The sequence below is a fragment of the Canis lupus genome, chromosome 1, assembly GCF_011100685.1.
Source record: "Canis lupus familiaris isolate Mischka breed German Shepherd chromosome 1, alternate assembly UU_Cfam_GSD_1.0, whole genome shotgun sequence".
In the NCBI taxonomy this organism is placed as follows: domain Eukaryota; kingdom Metazoa; phylum Chordata; class Mammalia; order Carnivora; family Canidae; genus Canis; species Canis lupus.
In genome coordinates this window covers 114,767,714-114,794,109 of record NC_049222.1, presented here as the reverse complement: position 1 = coordinate 114,794,109, position 26,396 = coordinate 114,767,714, and the positions used below count along the sequence as shown (strand labels likewise).

General features: G+C 55.6%; 2 protein-coding genes across 2 annotated transcripts; one reads left to right on the top strand and one right to left on the bottom strand.

Moving 5' to 3' along the window:
• The first annotated feature begins 14,724 nt into the window (after positions 1 to 14,724).
• On the top strand, positions 14,725 to 18,398 carry NCCRP1 (NCCRP1, F-box associated domain containing). The gene is made up of 6 exons (XM_038528934.1): positions 14,725 to 15,031; positions 15,958 to 16,020; positions 16,115 to 16,166; positions 16,775 to 16,870; positions 17,447 to 17,585; positions 17,720 to 18,398. Exons 1-6 carry the CDS (start codon positions 14,725 to 14,727, stop codon positions 17,858 to 17,860), a joined length of 798 nt encoding a protein of 265 aa, XP_038384862.1. The 3' UTR covers positions 17,861 to 18,398.
• An 838-nt stretch (positions 18,399 to 19,236) lies between these two features.
• Positions 19,237 to 20,594, bottom strand: SYCN (syncollin). Its single transcript, XM_038528935.1, has 2 exons — positions 20,187 to 20,594; positions 19,237 to 19,403 (listed from the first exon to the last, which is right to left on the bottom strand). The coding sequence occupies exons 1-2, from the start codon at positions 20,579 to 20,581 to the stop codon at positions 19,394 to 19,396; spliced, it is 405 nt and encodes a 134-aa protein (XP_038384863.1). The 5' UTR covers positions 20,582 to 20,594; the 3' UTR covers positions 19,237 to 19,393.
• Between the last annotated feature and the right edge of the window lie 5,802 nt (positions 20,595 to 26,396).

Here is a 26,396-nt window from a genome sequence, read left to right as displayed (position 1 = left end):
TTCCCTCCAGATCCTGAGCCTGGGTCTCCCTGAGGGGACAAGGGAATTGGCTGACACGCAGGGGACCACGCCGCCCTTGTGTTCTGGGCACTGACCGCCCCAGGCTGGTGCTGAGCTTGGACTGTGTGGGTCTCCCCCAGAACCTGAACGGTGGCGGGTGTGGGGGCAGCAGCGGCCTCCTGGGGACAGCGGCAGAGTGAGCAGCGATCCCCCTGCCTCGGGCGCCTGGGACCTCAGCCTGGTTCCGGGCAGGAAACCCGTAGAGACTCAGGCTTGGGCCACACCTCCCGCTCCCCAGCGTCACATGACCCACCCCAGATGGGGAGCCGGGTGTGCGGTGTGCGACCAGGGCTGGCCAAGACCGGGCACAGTCTGGTGGGGGACTCAGGCTTAAACATACCCAGGGAAGCAGCTGCTGCCACGGCTGAATGTGTCGGATGCCTGGGTGGAGTTGTTACATCTCCGGGAAGAACGATGCCAAGACGGGTATAAGGAGAAACAGAAAACAAGAAAAGACCAAAGTCACACCCCCCCCACACACAGACACGCCAAAGAAAACGCTTTGGGCTTGAATGTTTTTACAAATGAGTTCTACCAGACTTTGAAGGATCAAGTAAGTCCCACCTTGTACAAATTGTTCCAGAAAACAGAGAAGGGAGAGCAGGCGGACTCCCTGCAGGAGGCTGGTGCGCCCGTGATGCTGCCACCGCCGGGACGAGCGCTCGGAGGCCCCCGCTCTCCGCCTGGGGCCCCGGGGCCGCCCCGGGACGCGCCGCCGCTGCGACGGGGGGGACAGCCCGCGGTGGATGCGCCTTCGTTGAGCCCCGTGGCCACTCTGCTGTGATTGTCACCTTCCGTCCCCAGCAGTGCAGTTAAGGGATGCTCTCGGGTGGCCTTGAGAGCGCTCGCGGAGGCCGCATCTGCAAGGGGTTCCCACGGCTGCAGCGAACCCCCTCCAGGTGTTCCAAACGGGAGACTGAATACAGGGGCTCGGTTACAGGGTCGGGAAGGCCGGGCAGCCAGCGGGCCAGCACCCCGGGCCCCGGGGGCTAAGGCTCAAAAGGGGGCCCTGCACCAAGGCTCCCGAAGCCTCCGGGCTGCCGGCCCTCTCCCGCTCGTGCGTCCCCTCCGGGCAGGCCCCCGCTGATCCCCGTGGCGACGGGCTCCGCGCCGGGCACTCCGAGGGCGAGCGAGGGCAGGAGGCGACATCCGCCGGGCCTGGCTTCGCCCCACGTGCCCACCTGACGTGCGCCACGCCGGTGGTGCTGCCTGGGCTGCAGCAGGGGGCGCTGTGCTCGAGCCCGCGACGGCCCAGGAGGGGAAGCCGGGAGGGAGTCGCCTGACCCTCCATGAGGGAGGGAAACCAGGCAGACCAGCGGTGCTCCCGGGCGGCTCCCGGACCAGCAGCAGCCCGGGGAACTTGCTGGAAATGCAAATTGCCAGGCCACGCCCCGGGCTGAATCAGTGGTCCCGAAGGAGCGGGAAAGGCGGCGACTCCCCTTTAAGGACACGACCCAGAGGTCGCGCGCCATTGCCTCATTGGTCACAGCCCGCTCACGTGGCTGCACCTGGCAGCAAGGGAGGCTGGGAAACGTAGTCTTTCTTCTGGGCGGCTGGGCATCTGGCTAAAAATTCTGTTACTGTAGAATTGCGATTTTCTAACCTTCACTAGACCCACCGGGCTTCTCCAGAGAACCGAGAGGCAGCCCCAGGTGTATCCAGCATGAGCTTAAACATGATAAGGATGGCCCCGCAAGACAATGAGGGGAAAATAGATAGCTTGTTTCATAATAGTGGGGAAATTGGTTAATCTGGGGGGAAAAAAAGAAAAGAAAACAGAATCCCTACTTAACACCACAACAAAAGAACCCCACTAACCAAGTGTGGCTTTTGAATTTTAAACTAATGAAATAAAATGAAACATTTCAGCCCCTTAGTTGCACTAGTCACATTTCACGTCCTCCACTGTCACTTTTAACCAGCGACTGCTAACTAGATGGTACAGATATGAGACCTTTCCATTACCTGAGTCCTCCCAGAAAAGGTTTCTCTGATGGATTATAGATCCTCTGAAAGACAAACTATAAATGTGAGAGAGGAAAATGTTTGATGACCAGCAGCAGAGAAGGACTTCTTAAAACAAGGACTTTGTTAAAATTTAAAACTTGTTCAAGGAAAGACATCATGGGCAAATGTAATAGGCCTCAGAAAGGGAAAAAATATCTGCAGAGTCTAACACGGATCAGATTTTTTTTTTTTTTTTATGAGAAAAAGAGCAACCCAAATAGAAAAATGGGCAACAGGTATAAACAGGCAACTTATAGAAGGAAAAAACCCAAAAGACCAACCAGGGTGTATGCCCAAGGGCTCAAATTCATTGGAAATCGGAGGAAGGCAAATTTCAACAAGCTGTCATTCTAACATGAGTCTGGTAAAAATTTGAGTCTGGCTTAGTCAAATAAAGCATTGCACGTAGGTATCTGGCAATAATTCTGCTCCTGGGTGACTTCCCAAAGAAATCATGGGACTGTGTGGGAGCGTGCACAAGGATGTTCACTGCAACAGTGTTTATGGGGTAGGAGCTGGAGGTGGCCTGGGTGTCCTTTCTAGGGCAGCAGATGGGAAACACAGGGATCGCGCACACCAAGGACTTTGGTGCAGTCATCAGGAGCCAGGGACCGAGTGTGCCCATGGGGCAGGGGAGCCAAACCTGTGATGGTAAAAGCAAAATCAAGACCTATGCTACCAGCCCACGTGTGTCGATTACAAATTATGGACATAAAACAAAAACACTCATTTTACAAGATAAAAAAAGAGACAGACTCACTTACATAATAGAATGGCTCCCAATGGGGAGGAAGGGAGAGAGAGAGAGAGAGAGAATAAAGAGAAAGAATCAATGAACATGAGAGGGGTCTCGGGAGGAATAAAGACATTGAAGGTCTGTCCTACAGAGGGCAACCCTCTTTGCTGTGGATTGGGGCCTGGTCACAGGTATTGAAACGAAAATCATCCAGGTGGGATCCCTGGGTGGCGCAGTGGTTTAGCGCGCCTGCCTTTGGCCCAGGGCGCGATCCTGGAGACCCGGGATCGAATCCCACATCGGGCTCCCGGTGCATGGAGCCTGCTTCTCCCTCTGCCTATGTCTCTGCCTCTCTCTCTCTCTCTCTCTCTGTGTGTGTGTGACTATCATGAATAAATAAAAATTTAAAAAAAAAAAAAAAAAAAAGAAAGAAAATCATCCAGGTGATCCTAATGTGCAGCCGGGATTGAGAGCGGAAGGCGGCTGTGGGGCCTCCCAGCACTGTCTGCTGCAGCATCACTGCTGGACTCAAGCCTCACACCCGCCTCCTGCCATCTCCCCAGAGTTTATGAGGGGCCCAGGGGAGCATTTCATGCCTTCCCCCTTCTTGCAGATGTGGAGACAGGTCCACAGAGAGGAAGGACCCATCCAGGGCCTGGGAGGGCCAGGCCTGAAGTCTTGGCCCCACATGCCCACCTGACGTGCGCCCTCGCTGGTTTCCGTGGAAGGCCTTGAGCTGGGCAGCGAGGCTGCAGCATTGAGCAAGACAGACATGGTCCAAGGAGACTCAGACCCTGATGCCCCGGGCCCAGCTGGGTAACACTGGGAAGCAGGAAAGCGGTGGCACACATGCCCCTCTGAAGAGCAGTCACTTCTCGGGTCACTGTAGCCTTGTAGAGTTTGGCCTCATGGTGCCAAATGTTCTGATTTTTCTTAAGAAATTCCCATTTTGGGGAACCTGGGTGGCTCAGTGGTTGAGTGTCTGCCTTTGGCTCAGATCCTGATCCCGGGGTCCTGGGATCAAGTCCCACATCGGGCTCCCTGTGAGGACCCTGCTTCTGTCTCTGCCTGTCTCTGCCTCTCACTCTGTGTCTCTCATGAATAAATAAATGAATGAGATCTTTGGAGAAAAAAAAAAGAGATCCCCATCTTCACTCAAAAGCTCTTGAATCTTAAAGATAGGCAACCAACTCAGTGCACTAAACAATAGCATGTGCGCCCAGCAAAATCAAGGTAATAGTTCACATTCGTCAAAACAGTAAGACAGTGGGGACACCTGGGTGGCTCAGTCGGTTGAGCATCTGATTCTTGATTTCGGCTCAGGTCCTGATCCCAGGGTGGTGAGATCAAGCCCTGTGTGGGGCTCTGCACTCAGCAGGGAGTCTACTGGAGAGTCTCTCCCTCTGCCCCTCCTCCCCTCTTTCACTCTCTCTCTCTCTCTCAAATAAATAAATCTTTAAAAAAAAAAAAAAAAAAAGCAAGACAGTGTCCAGGGCCTCACTGAGCACCTAATTTACCTCATTTAACCCTCTAGTGCATTGAACGGTGCCCCCACCACCTCCAAAAGTTAGGTCCACATGGAACCTGTAAATTCAACCTTATGAGGGGAAAGGCCCCCCTGCCTCATGGACACGATGAAGCTCTTGAAGATGAGATCACCGTGGATTATCTGGCTGGGCCCTACAGCCAGGCACAGTGTCCTTAGAAGAGAAAAGCAGGAGGTTTGCAATGCCCAGAGGAGTCAGACACGGGAGGGCTGTGGTGGGAACTGAACAGCGCTGACAGCTCCCAGACGCCAAGAAAATCCTCCTCTTGAAGCTTGAGATGGGCTCACCCCTTGATTTTGGAACTTGGCTTCCAGTACCTGGAAACAACACCTTTGGGCCTGTAAGCCCCCAGGTTCATGGCAATTCATTAGGGCAGTTCTAGGAAACAAATGCAACCCTCCTGGGGCCCCTCCTCTGAGCGCGGACCTTCCCCGTCCCATTTTACAGCTGGGAAGACTAAGGAACAAAGACATGAAGTCACCACCCAGGGGTCACACAGCCAAAAGGTGGAAGAGGTGGGATTTGAACCCAAGTACAATGGGGCTGAGAGCCTCTGCCCATCCTCACTGCACCCGAGGGGCCGGCTGTGGGCCCGTGGCTCGGGGAGCTGGGGATAGCTCACACGGCCTTTCCAGAAGACCAGAGGCATCTGCAGAAGGTTGGGGCCACTGGGTGAAACAAAAGGAAACTTTCTCCCTTTCTTCCCCCTTCTCTTCCCTGTTCCTTTATCTCTGACTTTCTCTGTCTCTCTCTCTCTCTCTCTCCCTTATTCTATCGCTAATCATACTCAGTGTTTGAGCAGGTAACCCAAACCCATGGTGCAAAATGCAAAATATTCCAAAGAGGAGTAAATTGCAAGATCGACCTCCTCCCCTCCTCCCCCATTCCCAGCCTCTGGGTCCCTCTCCCCAGAGGCGGCCACTGTACAAGTTCCTTGGATCTCCTTCCAGAAATGTATATACGGACCAGGAAAGACCACCTGCATATGCAGGTCGTGTCCCACTTTGCACGAATGTTAGCATAACATCCACATCCTTCGACATCTTGCCTTCTCCCTCTTCACACTGTCTTGGTGGTTCCTCCTTGGTACCTTGCTTCCCCCCACCACCTGCCACTGGACTCCCATCTGCCCTCTGTTATCTCTAACCTTCTAGATCCTTCCTTGCCTCTGGTCAACCTTATCCCAGGCTCTTTCTCTTTCTTTGTCTCTTTCTTTCTCTTCATCTCTGTCGCTATGTGTCTTTGCTTTCCTTCCCACCACGCTCCTCTCCTTGTCTTCCTCTTTCCCTCTGCCTCCTCCCATATCTCTCCTTCTACCCTAGCTCGTCCCCGCCTCTCTGTCACCCCCTGTAGGATAAGGCTGGCTCACCATATCCTTCCGGGGGGGGGGGGCGGGGGGGGGACATTTGTGGTTTATATTTGGGGAAGGCAGCTCCCACCCAGATAAGCTGGGTGGCAGCTGCCTTCCCTTCTGATGTGGCTGAGCTTCCCCACCCCCCACAGCCCTGGTGGAAAACCTACCATCTATTTCTCAAAACCCCAGTGCCTCCCCTCTGGGATCCCCACCATTCTCTTCTACCAGTAGGATTGGGTCCTGGGGGTGATACTAGTTTTGCAGCAGAAGTGGTGGGAGCTAGACTCGGGCAGGTTGAACGTGGTTCTTTCACCGGACAGAGCCTCGTCCTCCTGCCTGAGGCCGGACTTCTTGTCTTCCCTGCTCAGCAAACAAAACAGTCAGTCTGTGTCAGCCCTGAGCTGAGGACAAACAAACAAAAAAAAGACCAAACCCCAAACCTGCCCAAGGCCCTGCCCTGGTGAGGCTGACATAGTCATGGGGTGACACAGTTCATGACCAAGTGAACAGATCCACGTACTCATAGGTATTTATAAATCATACTAAGTTCAAGAAAGAAAGAACAGGGTGGGTGTGACAATAGAAAATAGTGAGGGGGAGGGGAATTGACCTTGGCTGGGGAGGGCCCAGTTGCTGTTTATGGAGCAACGATCGCAAGGAATAAAGCCAGAAGGGTTGTGTGTTGTGAAGAGGTGACATCTGAATGGAGATGAAGGCAGCCAAGGAAGCGTGGAGTGGAAGGCCTGGTAGGCAGAAAGCACCGCATATGCAAAGGCCCTGAGGTAGAAAGGAAGTTGGAGGATCAAGGGCCAGCAAAAACACGGGACACCATGAGTGAGGGGAGAGCGTGGGCCACCGCGGGGAGCACTGTGGGGAGGAGTTAGCCCCAGATTATAGATGGGAACTAAGGCTTGAAGAAGAAAAGCTCGTCACCCAAGGACACACACGGTAAGGGTGGGGACTGCTGAGCTCAGGCAGCCTTACCCTCTTAACCACCAGGACAGTGGTTCTTAGCGCGGATCCCAGACCAGTGTCATGTCTCGGCCCACCCCAGAACTACTAAATCAGAAGGGTGGGAGTGGGGTCTGGAGCCCAGCAGTCTGCGATGAACAAGCCTTCTAGAAGATTCTGACACATGGTCAAATTTGAGAACCACTGAGCCAGGCTCTTCTGCCTCCCCCAATGTTGTTCCTGTCCTCTGAGGGATCTCTGTCTGCCGTGGGTTGAATGGCAGTCCCCCAAAAAGACATGTCCACCTCCAGGTCCCCAAAACCTGTGGACGTTACCTTACCCAGAAAAGAGGATTTTTTTTTTTTAAGATTTTAAAAATTTATTTATTAGAGACAGAGAGAGAGACACACAGGCAGAAGGAGAAGCAGGCTCCATGGAGGGAGCCTGACGTGGGACTCGATCCTGGGACTCCAGGATCACGCCCTGAGCTGAAGGCAGCGCTAAACCACTGGGCCACCCAGGCTGCCCAAGGATTTTTATAGATATAATTAGGTTAGGGACCTTGGGGTGAAAAGATCATCAGGTGCCTAAGTTCAATGACAAACGTCTTTACAGGGGGACATTTGGGAGGAGGAGGAGGCAGCGTGACCACAGGGGCAGAGATGGGAGGGATGTGGCCACAGCCACGGAACACGGGCAGCGCCCAGGGGCCGGGAGAGGCAAGGAAGGTTCCCCCCTGGAGCCTCTGGAGCGAGGGACGCCCGGCCGACCCCTTGATTTCGGACTTCCGGCCCCGGAACCACAAGAGGATACATTTCTGTGATTGTAAAGGCGCCAGGTCCACGCTGACGGGCTGTGACAGCCCCGGGAAGCTACCACGCGGTCCAGCGGGCCGGACAGACCAACAGAGCCCCGCGTGACCTCCTGTCGGGGCCAAGAGGAGCCCCGCGCCCCTTCCTCCTGCCCGCGCCCTGGGGGCTCCGAGTCTCCCCGGGGAACCTGGAGCTGCCCGTGTACAGGGAGGGAGCAGGGTGTGTCCAGAAGGTTCGGAGCAACCGGTGACCTGGAGGCAGGCCCGCTAACTGGAATCCGGCCTAACGCCTGGGGGGCTGCGGAAGGGGGTGAGGAGAGCAGAGCCGTGGCCAGGTGGCTGGTGAGAGGGATCACCCCGGGAGTCAGACGCTCGCATGGGGAGCCTGGACCCCAACCTGAGCCGCCCTCCCTGGGGATGCAGACTCTGGTGGCCACGCGGTCAGGGTTCAAATCTCAGTTCTCCCACTTCCGGGCTGTGTGACCTTGGGCAAGTCACTTTGCCTCTCTGTGCCCCAGTCCCCTCACAGTAAAGCGGGTTTAGTTTTCATTCTCTTTAAAGAATTTTTTTTATGTTTTTAAAAAGATTTTATTTATTTATTCATGAGAGAGACAGAGAGAGGCAGAGACATAGGCAGAGGGAGAAGCAGGCTCCATGCAGGGAGCCCGACATGGGACTCGATCCCAGGTCTCCAGGATCACACCCTGGGCTGAAGGCAGGGGCTAAATGGCTGAGCCACCCGGGCTGCCCTGTAGATTTTATTTATTTATTCATGACAAAGAGGCTCCCTGCGGGGAGCCCGATGCTGGACTCAATCCCAGGACCCCAGGATCACATCCTGAGCCCAAGGCAGATGCTCAACCACTGAGCCACCCAGGCGTGCCGTAAGGAGGGTTCAGTGGAAACAACACCTACAGTAATGGGTGCATTTGATTAGTGCACACGGGGCGCAGGCGCCCAGCTGGCTCAGTCAGGACAGCGGCCCACTCTTGATCTCGGGGTTGTGAGTTCGATTCGAGCCCCACGTTGGTGGTAGAGGTTACGTAAAAAGAAATCCTAGGTGGATTTCTGGGTGGCTCGGCGGTTTAGCGCCTGCCTTCAGCCCAGGCCATGATCCTGGAGACCCGGGATCTCTGTCTCTGTCTCTCATGAATAAATAAATAAAATAAAACCTAAATAAAATAAATAAAATCTAAAAAAAATAAAAACAAAATCCTAAAAAAAAAAGTACCTGGAATGCATAGAGCAGAGCTTGGCCCAGAACAAGAGCGCCACAGCCGCTATTATTACTGTTACTGCTACAGCGCATTCATTTCTTCACTGGGCGACACGGCGATGCCTCCCAGGTCTGTGTCTCGGCCTTGACTCCTCTCTGAACTCCCGCCACGTACATCTAGTCACCGCGTGGCACCCTGTGTTCCTTTGGTCATCCTGTGCCTGACACCCCCCCCCCCCCCCCCCCCCCCCCCTGCCATGGAACGCGCCTTCCCTCTCACACTATGGGGCCACCGTCCGCACTGTCCGGGGCCAGTCAAGAGGAGATCCTGAATGTGTCCTCTGCCACCCACTCCCTGACCCTGGCCCTGTGTGCCCTCCTCTCCCTCCTCGCTGGTCCCGGCCCCCCCACCCCCACCCCAGCCAGAGATCAGTTTCCTCCTTTCTCCCCAGCTTCCCTGAGGCTCCACTTAGGATGCACCGCACCCACATCCCTGCAAGATAAACCCACAGGCTGCCCCATTGTCTCACTGATCTCATCTCCCCTACAATCCCTCTGCTAGCTCCGGCCTCCCCGCTGTTCCCCAAACACGCTAAGCTCAGTCCCACCCCAGGGCCTTTGAACTTGCTGTTCCTGCTGCCTGGATCTGCTCAAGTCTTTCCCCTGCTTCAGGTCGCCAATCAAACATCACCTCCCCCGAGAAGCCTTCCCTGACTACCCTAGTTAAAACAGGCCCCGGGCTCCCTTACCCTGTCTTCACAGCCTGCGTTTCACCTCCAAAACACCGGATGCTGTTTGTCAACTAGCAGGTCATCCCTTGACTTGTCGGAGTCCATCCCTCCCCGCCACAAGGCCAGAAGCCCCGTGGGGATGCGAATCTGTTCTTTCACCGTCACACCCCCAGGGCACAGGGCTTGGGGATATAAGTAATAGTATTACTTAAGAAATATTATTTCTTGGATAGCTGGGTGGCTTAGAGGTTTAGCGCCTGCTTTCGGCCTGGGGCCTGATCCTGGGGTCCTGGGATCGAGTCCCGCATCGGGCTCCCTGCATGGAGCCTGCTTCTCCCTCTGCCTGTGTCTCTGCCTCTCTCTCTGTGTCTCTCATGAATAAATAAATGACATCTTTTTTTTTAAAAGAAATATTATTACTTCTTATTACTTAAGTATTTGTTTAATGGATAAGAGGTAGAAGGGCCGTGGGAAGCTAGGATCCCCGCTTCCTTTCTCGCTCTCTTTTTTCTGCACGTGAGTAGCGGCCTGTGAGGCCGGCTGTGGGACATCTTGCTCTTTTCACTTAATAGGCTTGAGGGTATTTTCTTATTAGTGTGGACACAGAGTTGCTGTGTTCTTTTTGTTTTGCTTATCGAGGTATAACTTACATACGAGAAAACACACCCATTTTAGGAACGCCTGGGTGGCTCAGTGGTTGAGCGTCTGCCTTGGGCTCAGGTCATGATCCCAGGGTTCCTGGCTTCGAGCCCGGCGTCAGGTTCCCTACTCAGCAGAGAGTCTGCTTCTCCCTCTGCCTCTGCTGCTCCCCCGGTTCATGCTCTCTCTCTCTCAAATAAATAAAATCAAGAAAGAAAAGAAAAGAAAAGAAAAGAGAAAAGAAAGAACTTCCTCATCTCCCCAGAAAGCCCACCCCAGGCCTCTTTGCAGTTGTCACTACCCCCGCCCCCAACTCCAGGCCAGGGAACCCCTGACCTCCTTTCTTGGATTCTAGACAATCGCTGTCTTTTCCAGCATTTTCCCTACAGGGAAGCACACAGCGTGTGCACTTTTTTGCTTGGCTTTTGTCACCGCATGGCAGTGTTTGGCTTCATGCACGCGCTTGCAGGCTTGCATACTTCATTCTTTTTTCTAAAAGATTTTATTTATTTATTCATGATAGACACACAGAGAGAGGCAGAGACACAGGCAGAGGGAGAAGCAGGCTTCATGCAGGGAGCCCCATGCGGGACTCGATCCCGGAACCCCAGGATCACAACCTGGGCCAAAGACAGACGCTCAACCGCTGAGCACCCAGGCGCCCCACTTCATTCCCTTTTCTTACCGAGAGGAGTCCACGGCGCGGCCGCGCACGGCTTCATCACCCTGCCCACGGCCCTCGGTGGTCTCGGGTTGGCGCTGCCATGAGGAAGTAGTGCCGCCTCTGTGTGCACACGTGCTCTCGTTTCTCATGGTTAAATCCTGGGAGGGGTGGGATGGCTGCGTGGCAGGGTGGTTTTTGTTTGGTTTGGGGTTTTTTTTGTAGCGCTCTCTACACGCAACGTGGGGCTTGATCTCTCCACCCCAGAAATCAAGAGTCACGTGTTCCTCCGACTGAGCCAGCCAGGTGCCCCGGGTACCTGGTTTTATAACAAATTGTCAAATTGGGGGCACCTGGCTGGCTCAGCGGTTGAGCATCTCACTTCGGCTCAGGTTGTGATCCCCGGGTCCTGGGATCGAGTCCCGCATCGGGCTCCCCGAAGGGAGCCTGCTTCTCCCTCTGCCTGTGTCTCTGCCTCTCTCTGTGTGTCTCTCATGAATAAATAAAATAAAATCTATAAATAAATAAATAAATAAATAAATAAATAAATAAATAAATAAATAAATAAAATCTTTTTAAAAAATTGTCAAATTGTTTTCTAAAGTGGTCCCACCATCGCTCATGCTCTTGAATGTTTGGTGACACATGAGAGGTAGTTTTGGGGAGGGGGGCTAGGTTGGTCACCCTGGCCTCAGCCTGTTTAGAAAACAGGTCCCCACACTAGGACCTTTATTTACCACCAGAAGGTGGACAGAGGGGATGTGTGAGATCTGCTTGGCTTTGCAGGGCCCGGGGTGGGGGTGGGGGTGCTCTGGATTCCTCAGATCTAAGTTTCTCATAGCACAGCCTGGAGAGGAGAGATGCTTCTTCAATTTTCTTCAATTTTTGATTCTGGGGCCAGAGGGACTGAGGCCGACTCCTGGCAGTGGGACCTGGGAAGACACATTTGAGTGAGCTCCCTGGATGAGTGTGACAGGCTGTAAAGCTTGAGACCACTGAGTCTGGGGTAGGGGGTGGGCTGGGTGAGAGGGTAAGTTACTCCAGGTAGAGAGAACCTTGGGAGGAAAATCCCTGAGATGGGAGAGAACAGGTCATGGAGGCAGGGGCCAGAGATCCAGGCCTCAAATGGCAGCCAAAGAGCTGAGATTATTCTCCTGAGGACACTGGGGAGCCATGGTGGGTTTAACGGGGACAGTGACTGCTTGGGTTTGGGGTCTTATAAGACCCCTGTGACTGCATCCATGAGGGTGTGTGTGTGTGTGTGTGTGATTAGAAAAGGGTGAGGAGGGGATCCCTGGGTGGCTCGGCAGTTTAGCGCCTGCCTTCGGCTCAGGGCGTGATCCTGGAGTCCCGGTTTCGAGTCCCGCATCGGGCTCCCTGCATGGAGCCTGCTTCTCCCTCTGCCTCTGTCTCTGCCTCTCTCTCTGTCTCTCATGAATAAATAAATAAAATCTTAAAAAAAAAAAAAAGAAAGAAAAAAAGAAAAAGGTGAGGACCCCAGGAGAGGGATGATGCGAATGAAATGTGGAAACTGGAGCAGGGCAGACAGAGGAGGGGTGCGGACCCCATTCTACACACTCCTTGCCTCTCTTCCTTTGAGGTTTCTGGCTCCAGGCCACTCCCTGCCCTGGATTCTGACCTGGGGACAACCGACTCCCCTCGCCAGACACTCCTGCTCTGGCTCTGCCCCTTCCTCCTCCTCCCTCGCCCCTCCTCATGCTGCTCCTGCTACCCTGAAGACAGGTGGGCTGGCGGCCCGGGGTGGGGGTGTGTCTGTGTGCTTGCGGTGGCGGTGGCCGGGGGAGTGTCTCCAGTCACGCTGTGTGAGCTCTGCGGAGTGTCTGGAAATCTCCTGGGGCCTTCCTGGTGCATCGTGGGCGCCCCCACCCATGGGTCCTCCCTGACCCCCTGACCCCTCACCTCCAGGGCCCTGGCTAATTCTCACCTTTCCCAAGAGAAGTCACTGCACCTCTTGCCTCAGTTCCCTGACCTGTGAATGAAGGAACTATTACCAGTTCCCCCTCCCGGGGTTGTTGTGAGGTTCTGGACAGACACTCGGGATCCCTGGGTGGCTCAGTGATTGAGCGCCTCCCATTGGCTTAGGGCGTGATCCCAGATTCCTGGGTTCAAGTCCGGCATCGGGCTCCCTGCGTGGAGCCTGCTTCTCCCTCTGCCTGTGTCTCTGCCTCTCTCTCTGTGTCTCCCAGGAATAAATAAATAAAATCTTAAAAAAAAAAAAGATAAAGACACTCAATAAATGTGACCATTGTCTCTTGTGTGCTTCTGTGGGGGCCAGTGTTTCTCCCTGGGGGGTGGGGACATTTGAATCTCTGTGCCTGGGTGTCTCGCCTGAGACTCTGGTGTACCCCACCGTCAGCGTAGGAGCTGTGCAACCTTGGGTGAGTCACCAGACCTCTCTGGGCCTGTTTCCTCATCTGCAAAACGGCTAAAGCAATAGTATCAATTTCCTAGGGAGGATATGGAGATTGGGCCGATTACTCCACCTCAGGAACGCAGAGCCAGGCCTGGCACACACGCAGGCCTCAATTACCGAGCAGCATCAGGCGGGGTGAGCTCAGCCCTGAGTGGCTGCGCATGTGCCTGTGGCGTCCCGCAGGAATCTGGGCCAGGAAGCGCCCCAGAAGCATAGGAGGTTATGTAGGGCAGCCCGGAAGCAGGCCGGCGAGGGGGGCCTCTCTTTCCTCATCTGTGAAATGGGAAGAGCAACCGCACCCCGGCAACCCGCAGGGCTCGGTGCGCGGCAGGCGGGGCACGGGGCGCAGAGGGCGGCTGCAGCTCCATGCAGGTTGGCTACGACCTTTCCTTTGTCCACAAAGCGTAGGAAAGAGTGCCCCCCCCCCGCCGCCCTTCTCTGTTGCTGGAGGAAGGTCTGAACTGGGAAGCACCTGGAACAGCCCCCGTGCCCAGAGCACACTCACTTGGAGACTGCACACTCACCGGAGCTCCGCGCCTGCGCCTGCCTGGGCTGGGTGTGGGCTGTGGCCCTGGGCAGGATGTGGCCATGGGCATCTGGCCCTACTGGTTCCTCATCACCCCACTTCCTCCGCACCCCGACCTCTTGCCCCCACCGTCGCCCCATCCCTCACTCCCAAATCCCCAGGACCTCTGTGTGTGTGTGGGGGGGGTGTTGGCAGCCACGCCCCCTGCTCCTGCCCTGGGGAAGGGGTGCAGACACCCCCCAAAACCCAGGGTTGGGGTGGCGTGGGGAGGGTTTACTGCTCCCCTCTCTGCTGCTGTCCCAGGGCCTCCTTGGGGTCCCCCATCTCTGTGCCTTCACTCCTGGGCCTCTGAGTGTCTCTCTGCCTCCACTCGGTTTCCAGAGCAGGAAATGTCAGGGTCCCCAGGGTGTGTCCCAGGGGAGGGCAGGCAGAGGCAGGGCCTCCCCCCACCTCCCACCCCCTGGATGAGAGTGGAGGTGAGGGCAAGAGGGGGTCTTCCTTAATTAACCTCTTAATCCTGCCACAGTGGGTCTTTTTTTTTTAATTTTATTTATTTATTCATGAGAGACCCAGAGAGAGGGAGAGAGGCAGAGACACAGGCGGAGGGAGAAGCAGGCTCCATGCAGGGAGCTGAGGTGGGACTCGATCCGGGTCTCCAGGATCAGGCCCTGGACTGAAGCGACACTAAACTGCTGAGCCCCCGGGCTGCCCCACGCTGGGTCTTAATGGGGGGGGCTCATGTGAGGGCCCGGAGCGCTGGCATTAGCTCCTTAGTCACATACTCCACCCCCATGCCTGGGCCCTCAGCTCGCCCCGGAGAAACTGAGGCAGGAGGCTTGGGAAACCGAAGAGGGGCGGGGGGCCCGGACTCCTGGGTCCTGGAGGAGACACCCCCCCACCAGCCTCCTGGACTGAGGGCGCAGGGAGCTGGGAGCTGGAGTCCCGGGTGCGCACCGGGCCAGAGCCCTCCCCGACCACGCCCGCGCCCCGCCCCCGCCTCCAGTTAACCCCGAGCCCGCGGGGGAGCCGCGACAGTCGCCGGAGCCCGCGGATGGAGGAGGAGCGCGACCCACTCGCGTCCGGCGGCGGGATGGAGGCCGACGAGCCCGCGGCCCCCGGGGAGCCGCCGTCGCCGCCCCCGCCGCCGTCGCCGCCGTCCCCCGCGGCCCCCGAGCCCCCCGGGACCCCCGGGAGCCCCGAGCCCGAGCGGCCGTCGGAGGCCTACGCCCGGCAGGTGCTGCTGGAGGAGTGGCGGCCGCCGGGCGGGAGCCTGGAGCTGCCCCCGCGCCTCACCTGGCAGCTGCTCTTCCTGCGGCGGCCGCTCTACCGCAACCTGCTGCGCTCGCCCAACCCCGAAGGTGCGGGAGGCGCGGGGGGGGGGTGCGGGGGGGCGCGGGAAGGTGCGGGAGGGCGCGGGGGGGGTGCGGGAGGGCGCGGGGGGGGTGCGGGAGGGCGCGGGAAGGTGCGGGAGGGCGCGGGGGGGGTGCGGGAGGGCGCGGGAAGGCGCGGGGGGGGCGCGGGGGGGGGGCGGGAAGGTACGGGAAGGTGCGGGAGGGCGCGGGAAGGTGCGGGAGGGTGCGGGAGAGCGCGGGGGTTGCGGGGGAAGGCGCGGGAAGGTGCGGGTGGGGGTGCGGAAAGGTGCGGGAAGGTGTGGGAAGGTGTCGGAGGGCGCGGGAAGGTGCGGGAGGGCGTGGGGGGGGATGCGGGGGGGCGCGTCATCCCGAGCCCCCCCCCCCCCCCCCCCCCCCCGCCCCCGCCGCCGCCCGGGTCTCCGACCTCTGCGGCCTGGCCTGCGGTTCACTTGGACCGTCAGTCTCCTCATCTTTCCGTCTGCTCCCTCCCGTCTGTGCCCTGGTCTCTTTCTCTGTGTCTCTACATCCTTCCTTGTCTCTTCCGTCATCCTGCGTCTCTCTCGTGCCACCCCGCATCGCCCTCTCTCTGTCACATGTCCTTGTCTGTCTCTCCTGGTGTCTCTGTCTTACCCTGTCTCTCTCTCTCTCCCTGCCTCCCTCCGCCTGAACTTCTGGCTCTTTCTCTAGGCGCCTCTTCTTTCCCTCTGTTTCTGTCTCCAGGATGCCCTCCTCCTCCTTCCCTCCTTCTTCACCACATCATCCCTTTCCCCCCAGGACATTCTCAGGGCTCTCCCAGGACCCTGACTCACACATCCCTGCCAGGCAGGTCTGGCCTGGCACCGATTCCTGCCCTTCCAGCACAGCCCTGGGGTGGGGGGGTGAGGCTGGAGGGCTGGAGGCCTGCGGAGGCTCCACTCACCTGTGCATTCCAGGCATCAACATTTATGAGCCAGCACCCCCTACTGGTCCCACCCAGCAGCCCCTGGAGACTCTGGGTAAGAGCTTGGCGGCTCTGCCGGAGGGGCGGGAGTGGCGGGAGTGGTCCTGCGGAATGGGCATGTTCTAACCCTTCGCTCCTCCACCTGCCAGGCAACTTCCGCGGGTGGTACATTGGGACTGAGAAGCTCCAGCAGAACCTCAGGTGAGTGGCCAGGACCCCCGGGGGGCCTGCGTTTGTTTCCCTAGCTCCAGCCTCTCACCGCAGGGCCTAAAGAAACTGCTTGTGTGCCCCTCTGGGCCTCAGTTTCCTGCTCTGCACACAGGGTTTGTCATAAAAGAGAACGCTCGTAAAACACAGCACAGGGTCTGGCTGGGTCGAGCTTGCGTATGGTAGGTGCTCAATAAGTAACAGCTATGACCGTCACTCTACCTCTTTTCCTGGGAAGGGGAGTCGCCCAGGCCACCACCTGCCTCCACTAAACCAAGCCCATTGGGTGGGACGGGGTAACTCGGGGGCACGGGGTCACACAGCCTGGCCAGGGAGCCCAGCTCTGCTACTTCCTTGCTGCTTGACCTTGGGCAAATGACGTCCCTTCCTGAGCGTCTGTTTCTCTTCTGCATCGTGGGGTTCAGCAAGTCTGGCCCTCAGAGGGAAACGGAAGAAGCTGAGGCTATAAGGTGGGGAGACAGTGCTCAGAGCCCGTACACGGGCACCCCATGAGGTCTCCACAGGGGCGCGGTGATCAAGGTTTCCGGCTCGCAAGGATCCCAGCAGGTCCCAGACCTCAGCTCCCCGTGCCCTCTCTCCAGCTGGACCGTGAAGCAGCAGTGTGTGGACCTTCTGGCCGAGGGCCTGTGGGAGGAGCTCCTTGATGACGAACAGCCAGACATCACAGTCATGGACTGGTAGGTGCGCCCCGCCGGGTGACACCCAGGGCTCCCCAGAGCCCCAGCCTCACCTGTCCTCCCCTGGGTGAGCCTGTCACCAGGACCCTCATGCCATCCCAGGATCCAACCCTGCCTACCGTCCTAGCCCCTTCCCTCTGAGACTTCCAGAGATGGGCCAGGCTGCACACCATTCCTTCTTCCTTAGATGCTTGTCACCCTCTGTCCTTGACGCGAATTCCTCCTTAGGCTTTAGGATTCTGCTACCCATGGCTCCACCAGGAAGCCTTCCCTGACCACCCCCAAGCTGAGTCAGATGCATTATGCTCCAGTGCCCTGCACTCCCCCCATCCTAGCCCTTAGCATTCCTGGATGGTCACTGTCGGGTGACCGGTCTGCCTCCCGCACCAGACTCTGTCTCCCACAAGGACACTGTGCGGGGCTGTCCCCGGTCGGTGCTGTGTTACCAGTACGACCCAGCCGGGAGGATTCACAGTGGGAGCCAGCAAGTGTGTGTTGTGTGGCATCCAGGGCCAGGGGTTGAGGTTGGGACACTGGAGCTGCAGTGGCAGCTGAAGGCCCGGGCCCCACTGCCAGGTACGAGGACAGCCGGCTGGACACGTGTGTCTATGAGCTGCACGTCTGGCTGCTGGCAGCAGACCGCCGCACAGTCATCGCGCAGCACCACGTGGCCCCCCGGACCTCTGGGAGAGGCCCCCCCGGCCGCTGGCTCCAGGTGAGGCTCTGTCCTGGCTGCTGACCCGGGCCATGTGTTCGTGTCCCAAGACCTCAGAGAGGTTGGAGGTAGGAGAGAGGCTTCACAGGTCCCTGATAGGACTTCTCCCTAACCCTGGGCGCCGCCCGGTGCAGGTGTCCCACGTCTTCCGCCAGTATGGCCCCGGGGTGCGCTTCGTCCACTTCCTGCACAAGACCAAGAACCGGAGGGAGCCCGGTGGGCTGCGGCGGACAAGGGTGACCGACTCCTCCGTGTCTGTGCAGTTCAGGGAGTGACCGGCTAACTCCCCGCCTGTTCTGTCCCCTTGTCTCACTTATCCGCTGCCTTGACACTTTCCTGATCCCTTAGCACCTCCCTGATCCCTTAGCACCTCCCTGCCCCTTTGCACCTCCCCGACCCCTTAGTATCTCCTTGTTCCCTCATCCCTTCTGACCTCTCAGCATCTCTTTCACCTCCCTGACCCTTAGAAGTCCCTAGCCCTTAGCACGTCCTTGACCCTTGAGCTCTGTCCTGTTGTCATAGCGCTTGCTTCCCCCCTCCCCCCACCATGCACCACACCGCCTGTTCCCTGAACACCTCCGTGACTTCCCAGCTCCTCTTTGGTCGCTGACCACCTCCTGGGCCCCTGACTCCTGCCTGGCCCTTGACTTCCCACTTGGCATCTTCACGGACCCTGGAATGTCTTGGACTCTGGCATTTCTTCTGCACTGTCTGAGCTCCATGCGGGCTGAGGGCAGCGGAGTTAGTGCTCAACAGAGAGTGGGTGCTCCAGAAGTCTTTGTTGATGGATGAATAAATTCACGTCCACAAGGATGCTGAGTATTTCCCTTGTCTTTGCTTCTCAGAATGACACCGAGTTCATAGCCCACTCGTCCTCCTGGAATTTTTATCCTCCAGGACCTCACAACCCCTGTGCCTTTTGCATCTCCCTCAACCTCTGATCTTTTCACCTATCCCAGCTTACAGCTTCTTGGCATCTCCACTTACCTCTCCTCTCATATCTTGGTATCTTGTCCTCTCACATGCTCCTCACGTGCCCCTTCCCTCTCCAACCCCAAATTTTCACCCTCCCTAGAGCTGACCCCCAACTCTCCCCTCCATAAGACCTTCATTTCTCCTCCCTCATTCCTCCGGAGTCCCCAGAGCCATGAAGGTATCCATCAATGGCCATCAGATTGTAGATTTGAGCTAAAAATTTTCTTTCATGTGTTGATGAAAGAGGAATTGAAAGTCTTTAACAACCCCTAGTCCCGGGCTCTGGCCAGATTAAGCAAGAGACCCTGGTCTTAGCTTGGGGTAGGGTCCTTGAAGGCCTCTCACTGTTGCATGCATGAATCCTGAGGGAGTCTGGAGGTCCCTGGCAAGCCAGAACATCTGAGGGGCATTCGGGGAAAGGCAACCTACCAAAAAATGCAGGAAGCATTTTAATGTTTAACAATCGGCCGATGGTATCTATACATGTCACACGTGTCCTATGGATGCGTGTCTTTGCGTGCACCTAAATCCATGGCAGGACCTATGAGAAGGTCCCCACCTATAGCATTATCCCAGGTATGAGCTGATGCAGGCCTGACCACCCTCCTCTCTCCCCCATCCCACCCCTGTCCAGTGTGGACCTGGGTCCCAAGCACGAGTAGATGGCAGACAGGGATACATTCACAAGGGCTATATTGTGGGAAAGGCAGGGTGGGGAGCAGGCAAGAAGTTCTTTCCTCCTGGGACTTGGGGTCTTCAGCAGACCCCAGTGACAAGGTCAGGTGAGGGGCTCTGCACTCTCTGGGGGTTGGAGATGAAGTGTCTCTAACACATCAGTAACATCTGCAACAAAATAAAAAATTATCACCGGGGGGGCACCTGGGGCTCAGAGGTGGGGTGGGGTGCTTCTAAAAGCCTGAGATGGGGCAGGGGGCTGGGGCTGGGCTCCGAGTTCGGGAGCTGGGCATCCCAGGGGCTCTTGGAGCTCTTGTGGGGGAGAGGGACAGATGGCATGGTCTTGGAGGGACAGATGGCATGGTCTTGGACTAGGACCAGATCTAGTCCCAGGGTCTGTGAGCTTCCAGAGGCAAGTATGCAGTGGGCTCAGGGGCCCCCAGAGTTGGATTGGGGGTGGCGAGGAGGGGGCTCCAGAACCTTAACAGGGGCTTTGGGAATGGTTTCGGGGCTGAGTCTGATCTAGAGGGTCTAGGTGGGTGGGGAGCATGAGAGTAGATAGGGTGTTCCTAGAACCGGGTCTGGGGTTGTTGGGGTGGGTCAGGTTCGAATCTGGGAGTCCTAAAGTTGCATCTGAGAACTCCAGGATCTCATGATCTGGGGGTGGGACCACTGGCTTTGGTTGGCTGGGGGTTCTGGGGTGAGAGGATAGATGGCTCCCCATCTGCCAGCTAGGCCTAGGACACAGGGCCAGTGGGTGGGCAGGTGCTCCCAGAATGGAGGCTAGGGGGGTGACCAGCTTCTGAGTCTGGGAATCCCCGAGTGGGGTCCGAGAGAGATCCGACGGGCCTGGGCTTGGGTGGAGGGTGCGGGGAGGGGCAGGGGGATCCAGGGACTCCCAGCGGGGGTCGGGGCCGAGGGGCCGCGGGCGGAGGCGGGGCCGGGGGGCACCTGCAGTAGAGGGACGCGATGGTGTTGGACCAGTCGCCGAAGATGCCCTTGCGGAACTCCTCGAGGCGCGGGTAGACGCCGGTGGAGAACTTGCGCGTCTTGCCCGCCTTGCCGCGTACGGACCACACGGTGATCTCGCAGCGCGGGGCCACCACGAGCGACGAGGCCACGTTGGCCCAGTTGGAGGGCAGGAAGGGCAGGTCGGTGTTGGGCTCCAGCGACAGCTCGGCGCCGCCGCAGCAGTTCTCGTAGTAGGGGTCGCTCTTGTCGTAGAGCTTGGCGCACGTGCGCGTCCCGTCCGGCCTCTTGAGGTCCGCGGGCGCGGGGCAGGCCGCCCGGACGCCGGGGACGGCCGCCAGGGCCAGGGCCAGCAGCACGGGGCACAGCGGCGACATGGCGACACTGCGGGGCCGCGTCCCCAAGCGCTTTTATGCGCCCGACCCGTGGGAAGGGAGAAGCTGCGAGATAAGGACGCCCTCCCCCACCCCGGCCCCACCTCCACCTCGGAGCAGGGAGACCTTCCTGACCTAGGTCACCCAATGAACACAACCTGGACCCACTTGTGGACGACTCGGCAGCTTAAGATTTCCCGTGGCAAACAACATCATTAAATAAATAAATAAATAAATAAATAAATAAATAAATAAATAAATAAATAAATAAATAAAAAATAATAATAAAACTACACACACACCTCAATTAACAGGACTGGAGGACGAGTCTCTTGTAATCCAGAGGGCAGCATAGGGTTAATAGGTACACGCAGGAAGAGCCCTTAAAAACCTTTGAGGATTGGAACAACCGACTTTCCAAATAAGGAGAGGCCAATGCAGAGGTGTGGGGTGGGGGGTAGGGTGCTGGGTCTCCAGGCTGGGCAAGTCCCCTTCTCAGGAGGGACTTTGGACCTTGGGAAAGGAGAAGCTGGAGATAAGGAGAGAGGCCCTGGAAGGGAAGGGAGAGGAGGGGAGGAGATAAAGAGAGATCTCACTCCCTGCGGGAGCAGGAGAGCTTCCCAACCAGGGTTGGAAACCCAGAATCTGTGAAATAGACATACTTACTATGAAATAGCACAACACTTAAAAACCACTGCAAGGCAGTGGGGGGAAATTGGGGGGGAGAATTGCAACACTTAAGACAGCATAGAGCTAATAGCTATAATATATAAAGAGTGCTTACAAATTGACAAGAAGATACCAAACAACCCCCCCCCACACACACACAGCCCCCAAGAAAACAAGCCTTATAAGTGGAGGTGAGGGAAGAAAGAAGAGGCTGCGGTGCCCTACTCCCACTTTCCAGGAGCCAGGGGATTTTCTTTCTTTCTTTCTTTCTTTCTTTCTTTCTTTTCTTTCTCTTCTTTCTTTCTTTCTTTCTTTCTTTCTTTCTTTCTTTCTTTCTTTCTTTCTTTCTTTTTTTTAAAGGTTTTATTTATTTATTCATGAGAGACACAGAGAGAGAGGCAGAGACATAGGCAGAGGGAGAAGCAGGTGCCTCACAGGGAGCCTGATGCCGGACTCGATCCCGGAACCCTGGGATCATGCCCTGAGCCAAAGGCAGAGGCTCAACTGCTGAGCGTCCCCTGAGGAGTCCCTCCAGGGGATTTTCTTAACAAAGATTGGAAATCTTGAATTTATAAAATAAACAGAGGACCCATAGAACTGTATAAAATGTCAACCTTTTGTACAGCAACAAACACAGACTAAACAAAAACCTAATCTGGGGAAAAATAGACGATTCTTGTAACATTCAGTAAACAGTTACCAGTCAGCAAGCGGAAATGACACAAGCCAAAGGAAAAATCGAGGAGCAGCCCAGGCAGGGTAGAGAAGCCACCCTGGGACGGGGATCTGGGCATCTGGGAGCCTGGCCAAGGCCCGTTGGAGACTCTGGAGTTCCTGGCCCCCTGCCAGTTGAGCACAGGGTCAAGAGTCGGTGAATGGATCCAACAGTGGTTCAAGTCTGTGGCTCTGTGGGTAAAGCCGATTCCAGACCTCAGCTTCCCCATCTGTAAAATGGGTGATATTTCTTCCTGTAGTAGAAGGTTGTTATGAAGATTACAAGGGGGGGATCCCTGGGTGGCTCAGCGGTTTAACACCTGCCTTTGGCCCAGGGCACGATCCTGGAGTCCCGGGATCAAGTCCCACATCAGGCTCTCTGCGTGGAGCCTGCCTCTCCCACTGCCTGTGTCTCTGCCTCTCTCTCTCTCTCGCTATATCTATCATAAATAAATAAAATTTTTTAAAAAAAAGAATTACTTAAAAAAAAAAGATTACAAGGGATAATAGAAAGTACGGGGGAGAGGGGGAGGGTGGTAAAGGAAGGCATGGCCTCCTTGAGCTGTCCACACCTGATTCCACCTCGGGATGCTGGTATAAGGGGCAAATGAGTTAATCCACATGACAGCACTCATCGTAGGGCCCTTGCCCGGGGCCATGTGAGCATTTGCTATCACTGTTGTTGTGACAGCCCTTAGCATGGTGCCTGGCACACAATAAAAGAGCTCAATAAATGTAAAGCAGCACAACACAAGATCGGCACCAATCTGCTGTTACCTCAACCACTCAGCGAACCCTGTCCCCTCCGCCTCCCCCAGATGCTGCCTCCCACCTTGGCCAGGGTAATGCAGTAGTGAAGGGCCAAAGGCTGGAAACACTTGGAAGTAGGTTCAAATTCTGACTCTGTCACCTTGTTGAGTGACTTTGGGCAAGTGAACTCACTTCTCTGAGCTTCAGTCTCCTCCTGCCTTTAATGGGAATAACAGAAAATCACAATAGAAAATTATTATATAAGGAAATCTATAACTGGGGCGCCTGGGTGACTCAGTTGGTTAAGTGTGTGACTTCGGCTCAGGTCATGATATCGGGGGTCCTGGGATCGAGCCCCTGCATCGGGCTCCCTACTCAGCAGGGAGTCTGCTTGAAGAGCTCTCTCTCCTCTCCCTCTGCCCCTCCCCCCCACTCTCTCTCTCTCTGAAATAAATAAAATCTTTTTTAAAAAGAGATCTATAAGTGACATAGTAAACTATTATTCATAAACATTAGAAACAATCTACATCATTGTTATTTATAAATTTAAATACTTAATATTTAATACTGAATGAAAACAGTATCGATATAAATACAAAAATCACCAAGTACAGTGCCTGGCTCATGGAAGATGCTCGTGAACATGAGCTGTTAGGACTGTTCTATGATTCTTAGACCCTGGATCCTGGCCTGGCCCTGTCCCAGACCAGACCTGGATCCTTCTCCCTCCTTTCCTCTGTTGAGCCCATGAAATCTAATCTCCAGCCGCTAACTTCCCAGCCGGCCTCCTTGACCTCAGGCACACAGAGTCCCCACCTTCCCAGCTCTGCGTGGCCCTGGACGCAGGGATGGAGACAGGTGAGTGTAGTGCGGCTGAAAAGCGCCATGCGTCAGACACTGTGGAAACATGGGACAGCAAGGAGACCTTGGTAGGGAGAAGACCCAGGGACAGGAGCACAGGACCCCGAGGGGCCACAGCACACAGCCAGCATCAGAGAGAACCTACAGGGACCCAGGGTGAGCACACAGCATCCCCAATCCAGGGACACATACATGGGCAGGGAGGTAGGGACACCCTGTGACACGGTCACCCACTCATGGTCACAGAGTCTCACTCGTGAGTCCTCGAGAACAGCGTGTACTGAGTGTAGACACATGCTTGGTACACAGTCCAAAAGAAACACGGTCCCAGACAGTGCGCCGTCCCACCCCAACGGAAACGCACTCACAGTCACCAAGAGGCCCCCAGCCCTCCTACCTACACCCCATGAAATCTCAAAAGCACAAAACCCCAAACACAAATCTGTCACGCTAGAGTGAACACCCACAAGGCATCTTCGTCCAGAAGCAATTTCCTTACTGTTGATTAACACAAAGTGGGCAAATAGTAGAAAAATAAACATCTCCTTTTTTTTTTTTTTTGCATTTTTTTCTTCAAAAAATGGAAGAATGTCCTGCCCTTGAGGAACCCATGAGCCCTTGAGAAAGTCAGACGGTAAATCAATAACTCGAACACAATGTGAAAAGAGTTAAAACGGGCATTGCCAAGGCCTCTGGGAATACAGTGGGAAGAATAGCAGGGTTTCTTTAATATCCGCTGATATATTTTGATTCGTATAATAAAGCAAAAGTCTTCTTTTCAGATCGCACAAGCTTAATTCCACTTTTTTTTTCACAAGACCATAAAAAAGGAGATCGGTCTGCACATGAAATTGCCACTAGCAGAAAAAGAAAGTATTCGTCTCAATCAGGGTAGTACTCGCAGATAAACAACACTCTAGGTGGCACATGGTTTAAATGAAAATGTTGTCACACAAATACAGGAAAATAACTCAGTACTTAAGTTCACACTGGATCATGGGAACTCACTACACTTCCGCATGGACGCGGCCTGAATGCGATTCTTTCTATATAATCCTGAAGGGAGAACATGCCCCCCCCACCAAAGCAGCCACAACTGTGTGGTTTGCAAATAGTGATCCTAGAAGTGTGGTCTCTGGATCAATGGCATCGACATCCCCAGGGACTTGTAAGAAATGCAAATTCTCAGCCTCACCCAAGTTGTGTGAATCAGACTCTAGGAGTGGGGCCCAACTATCTGAGTTTTTTTTTTTTTTTTTTAAGATTGTATTTATTTATCCATGAGAGAGGCAGAGACACAGGCAGAGGGAGAAGCAGGCTCCATGCAGGGAGCCCGACGTGGGACTCCATCCTGGGTCTCCAGGATCACGCCCTGGGCTGAAGGCGGCGCTAAACCAATGAGCCACTCCGGCTGCTCCTATCTGAGTTTTAAATGCCCTCCTGGGGATTCAATGCCTGCTGGAGTTTGAGAACCACTGGGTCAAGGCTTTGGCCTTCTGAGGTTTCCTATGTCTCTGATTGTTTATTGCATCTAGAATTTTCTGTATTGGCACCTCAATTTGCTCGGCTCCCGTAAAATGTGTTTCATGTCATTTTCCTGACTTTATTTTATTTTTTAAAAATATTTTATTTATTTATTCATGAGAGACATACAGAGAGAGAGACATGGGCAGAAGGAGAAGCAGGCTCCATGCAGGGAGCCTGATACGGGACTGGGACTCCATCTCAGGACCTGGGGATCAGGCCCTGAGCCAAAGGCAGGCGGTGAGCCACCCATTTGCCCCCATTTTCCTGATTAAAAAAAATTCTATTAGCAATAGAAAAAGGGACATGTCTTGGGGGGGCAGGTGGAGCCTCGTCTTTCAGTGCCTAGAACCCAAATGCCGCAAATGAGCTTGACTCTTCTCTGACACAGACAAAGTGCCAGTCATCATCTGACCTTGGGACTGAAGACCGGTATCTCAGATACACCTGCCCCAGGTGAGGTGCCTCGTTTCCAGGACCTCCCCGGGTCCCGTGGGCCCCTAGGGGTCTGGGCCACAGCTACTGCCCCCTCACTGCCCGCAAATCACTTAAGGGCGAGGAGGGCCTTGTTAAGATACAGATGCAGGTGCAACAGGTCTGGGGGAAGGATCTGGGTTCTGCATTTCCTGCGAGCTCCCCGGAGGGGGTGGCAGGAATCCGGAGGGTGGGCAAGGCCAGGGAGATGCCGGGGAGCGGCTGAGATTGAAAGAAAAAAAAACCCAGTGAGATTTCAGAGGGAAGCCTGTGGGGGAAGCGAAGTCTGATGCTCCCGGGACTGGAACAGCCGGGCGGTGGGGAGGCGGGAGCCCTCGCGAGGTGGCGCCAGAGCGCGGAGATTCCTGGCGCAGGCTGGGCGCTCTGGAGCCCAAGTTCAAATCCCGACTGTGCCGCTGAGGTGCCAGGGCGCTTGGGCACGTTGAACAACCTCTTTAAGCTTCAGCGTCCCCGCCTGTGAAGTGGGGATGATACACAAAAATTAATTATGGCTACGCTTCCCTTTTTATTGCTTCTGTTGTCATTGGTACATTCTACACCCCCCACATCAGTTTTTGTTTTTGTTTTTGTTTTTTTTTTTTTTTGGTTTGTTTGTTGTTGTTTTTAAGATTTTTAAAGGTTGGCCATCCCAGGTGGCCCAGTGGTTTGGAGCCACCTTCGGCCCCGGGGTGTGATCCTGGAAACTCCGGATCGAGTCCCGCATCGGGCTCCCTGCATGGAGCCTGCTTCTCCCTCTGCGTCTGTGCCTCTCTCTCACTCTCTCTTTCTGCTGTCATGAATAAATAAATAAAAGCTTTAAAAAATT

Bases quoted from the DNA above. Each gene is read 5' to 3' on its own strand.
- NCCRP1 (XM_038528934.1), top strand. From the start codon at position 14,725: ATGGAGGAGGAGCGCGACCCACTCGCGTCCGGCGGCGGGATGGAGGCC. The intron at 15,032-15,957 runs GTGCGGGAGGCG...TGTGCATTCCAG, and splicing joins GCGCTCGCCCAACCCCGAAG to GCATCAACATTTATGAGCCA. The intron at 16,021-16,114 runs GTAAGAGCTTGG...TCCACCTGCCAG, and splicing joins GCAGCCCCTGGAGACTCTGG to GCAACTTCCGCGGGTGGTAC.
- SYCN (XM_038528935.1), bottom strand. From the start codon at position 20,581: ATGTCGCCGCTGTGCCCCGTGCTGCTGGCCCTGGCCCTGGCGGCCGTC.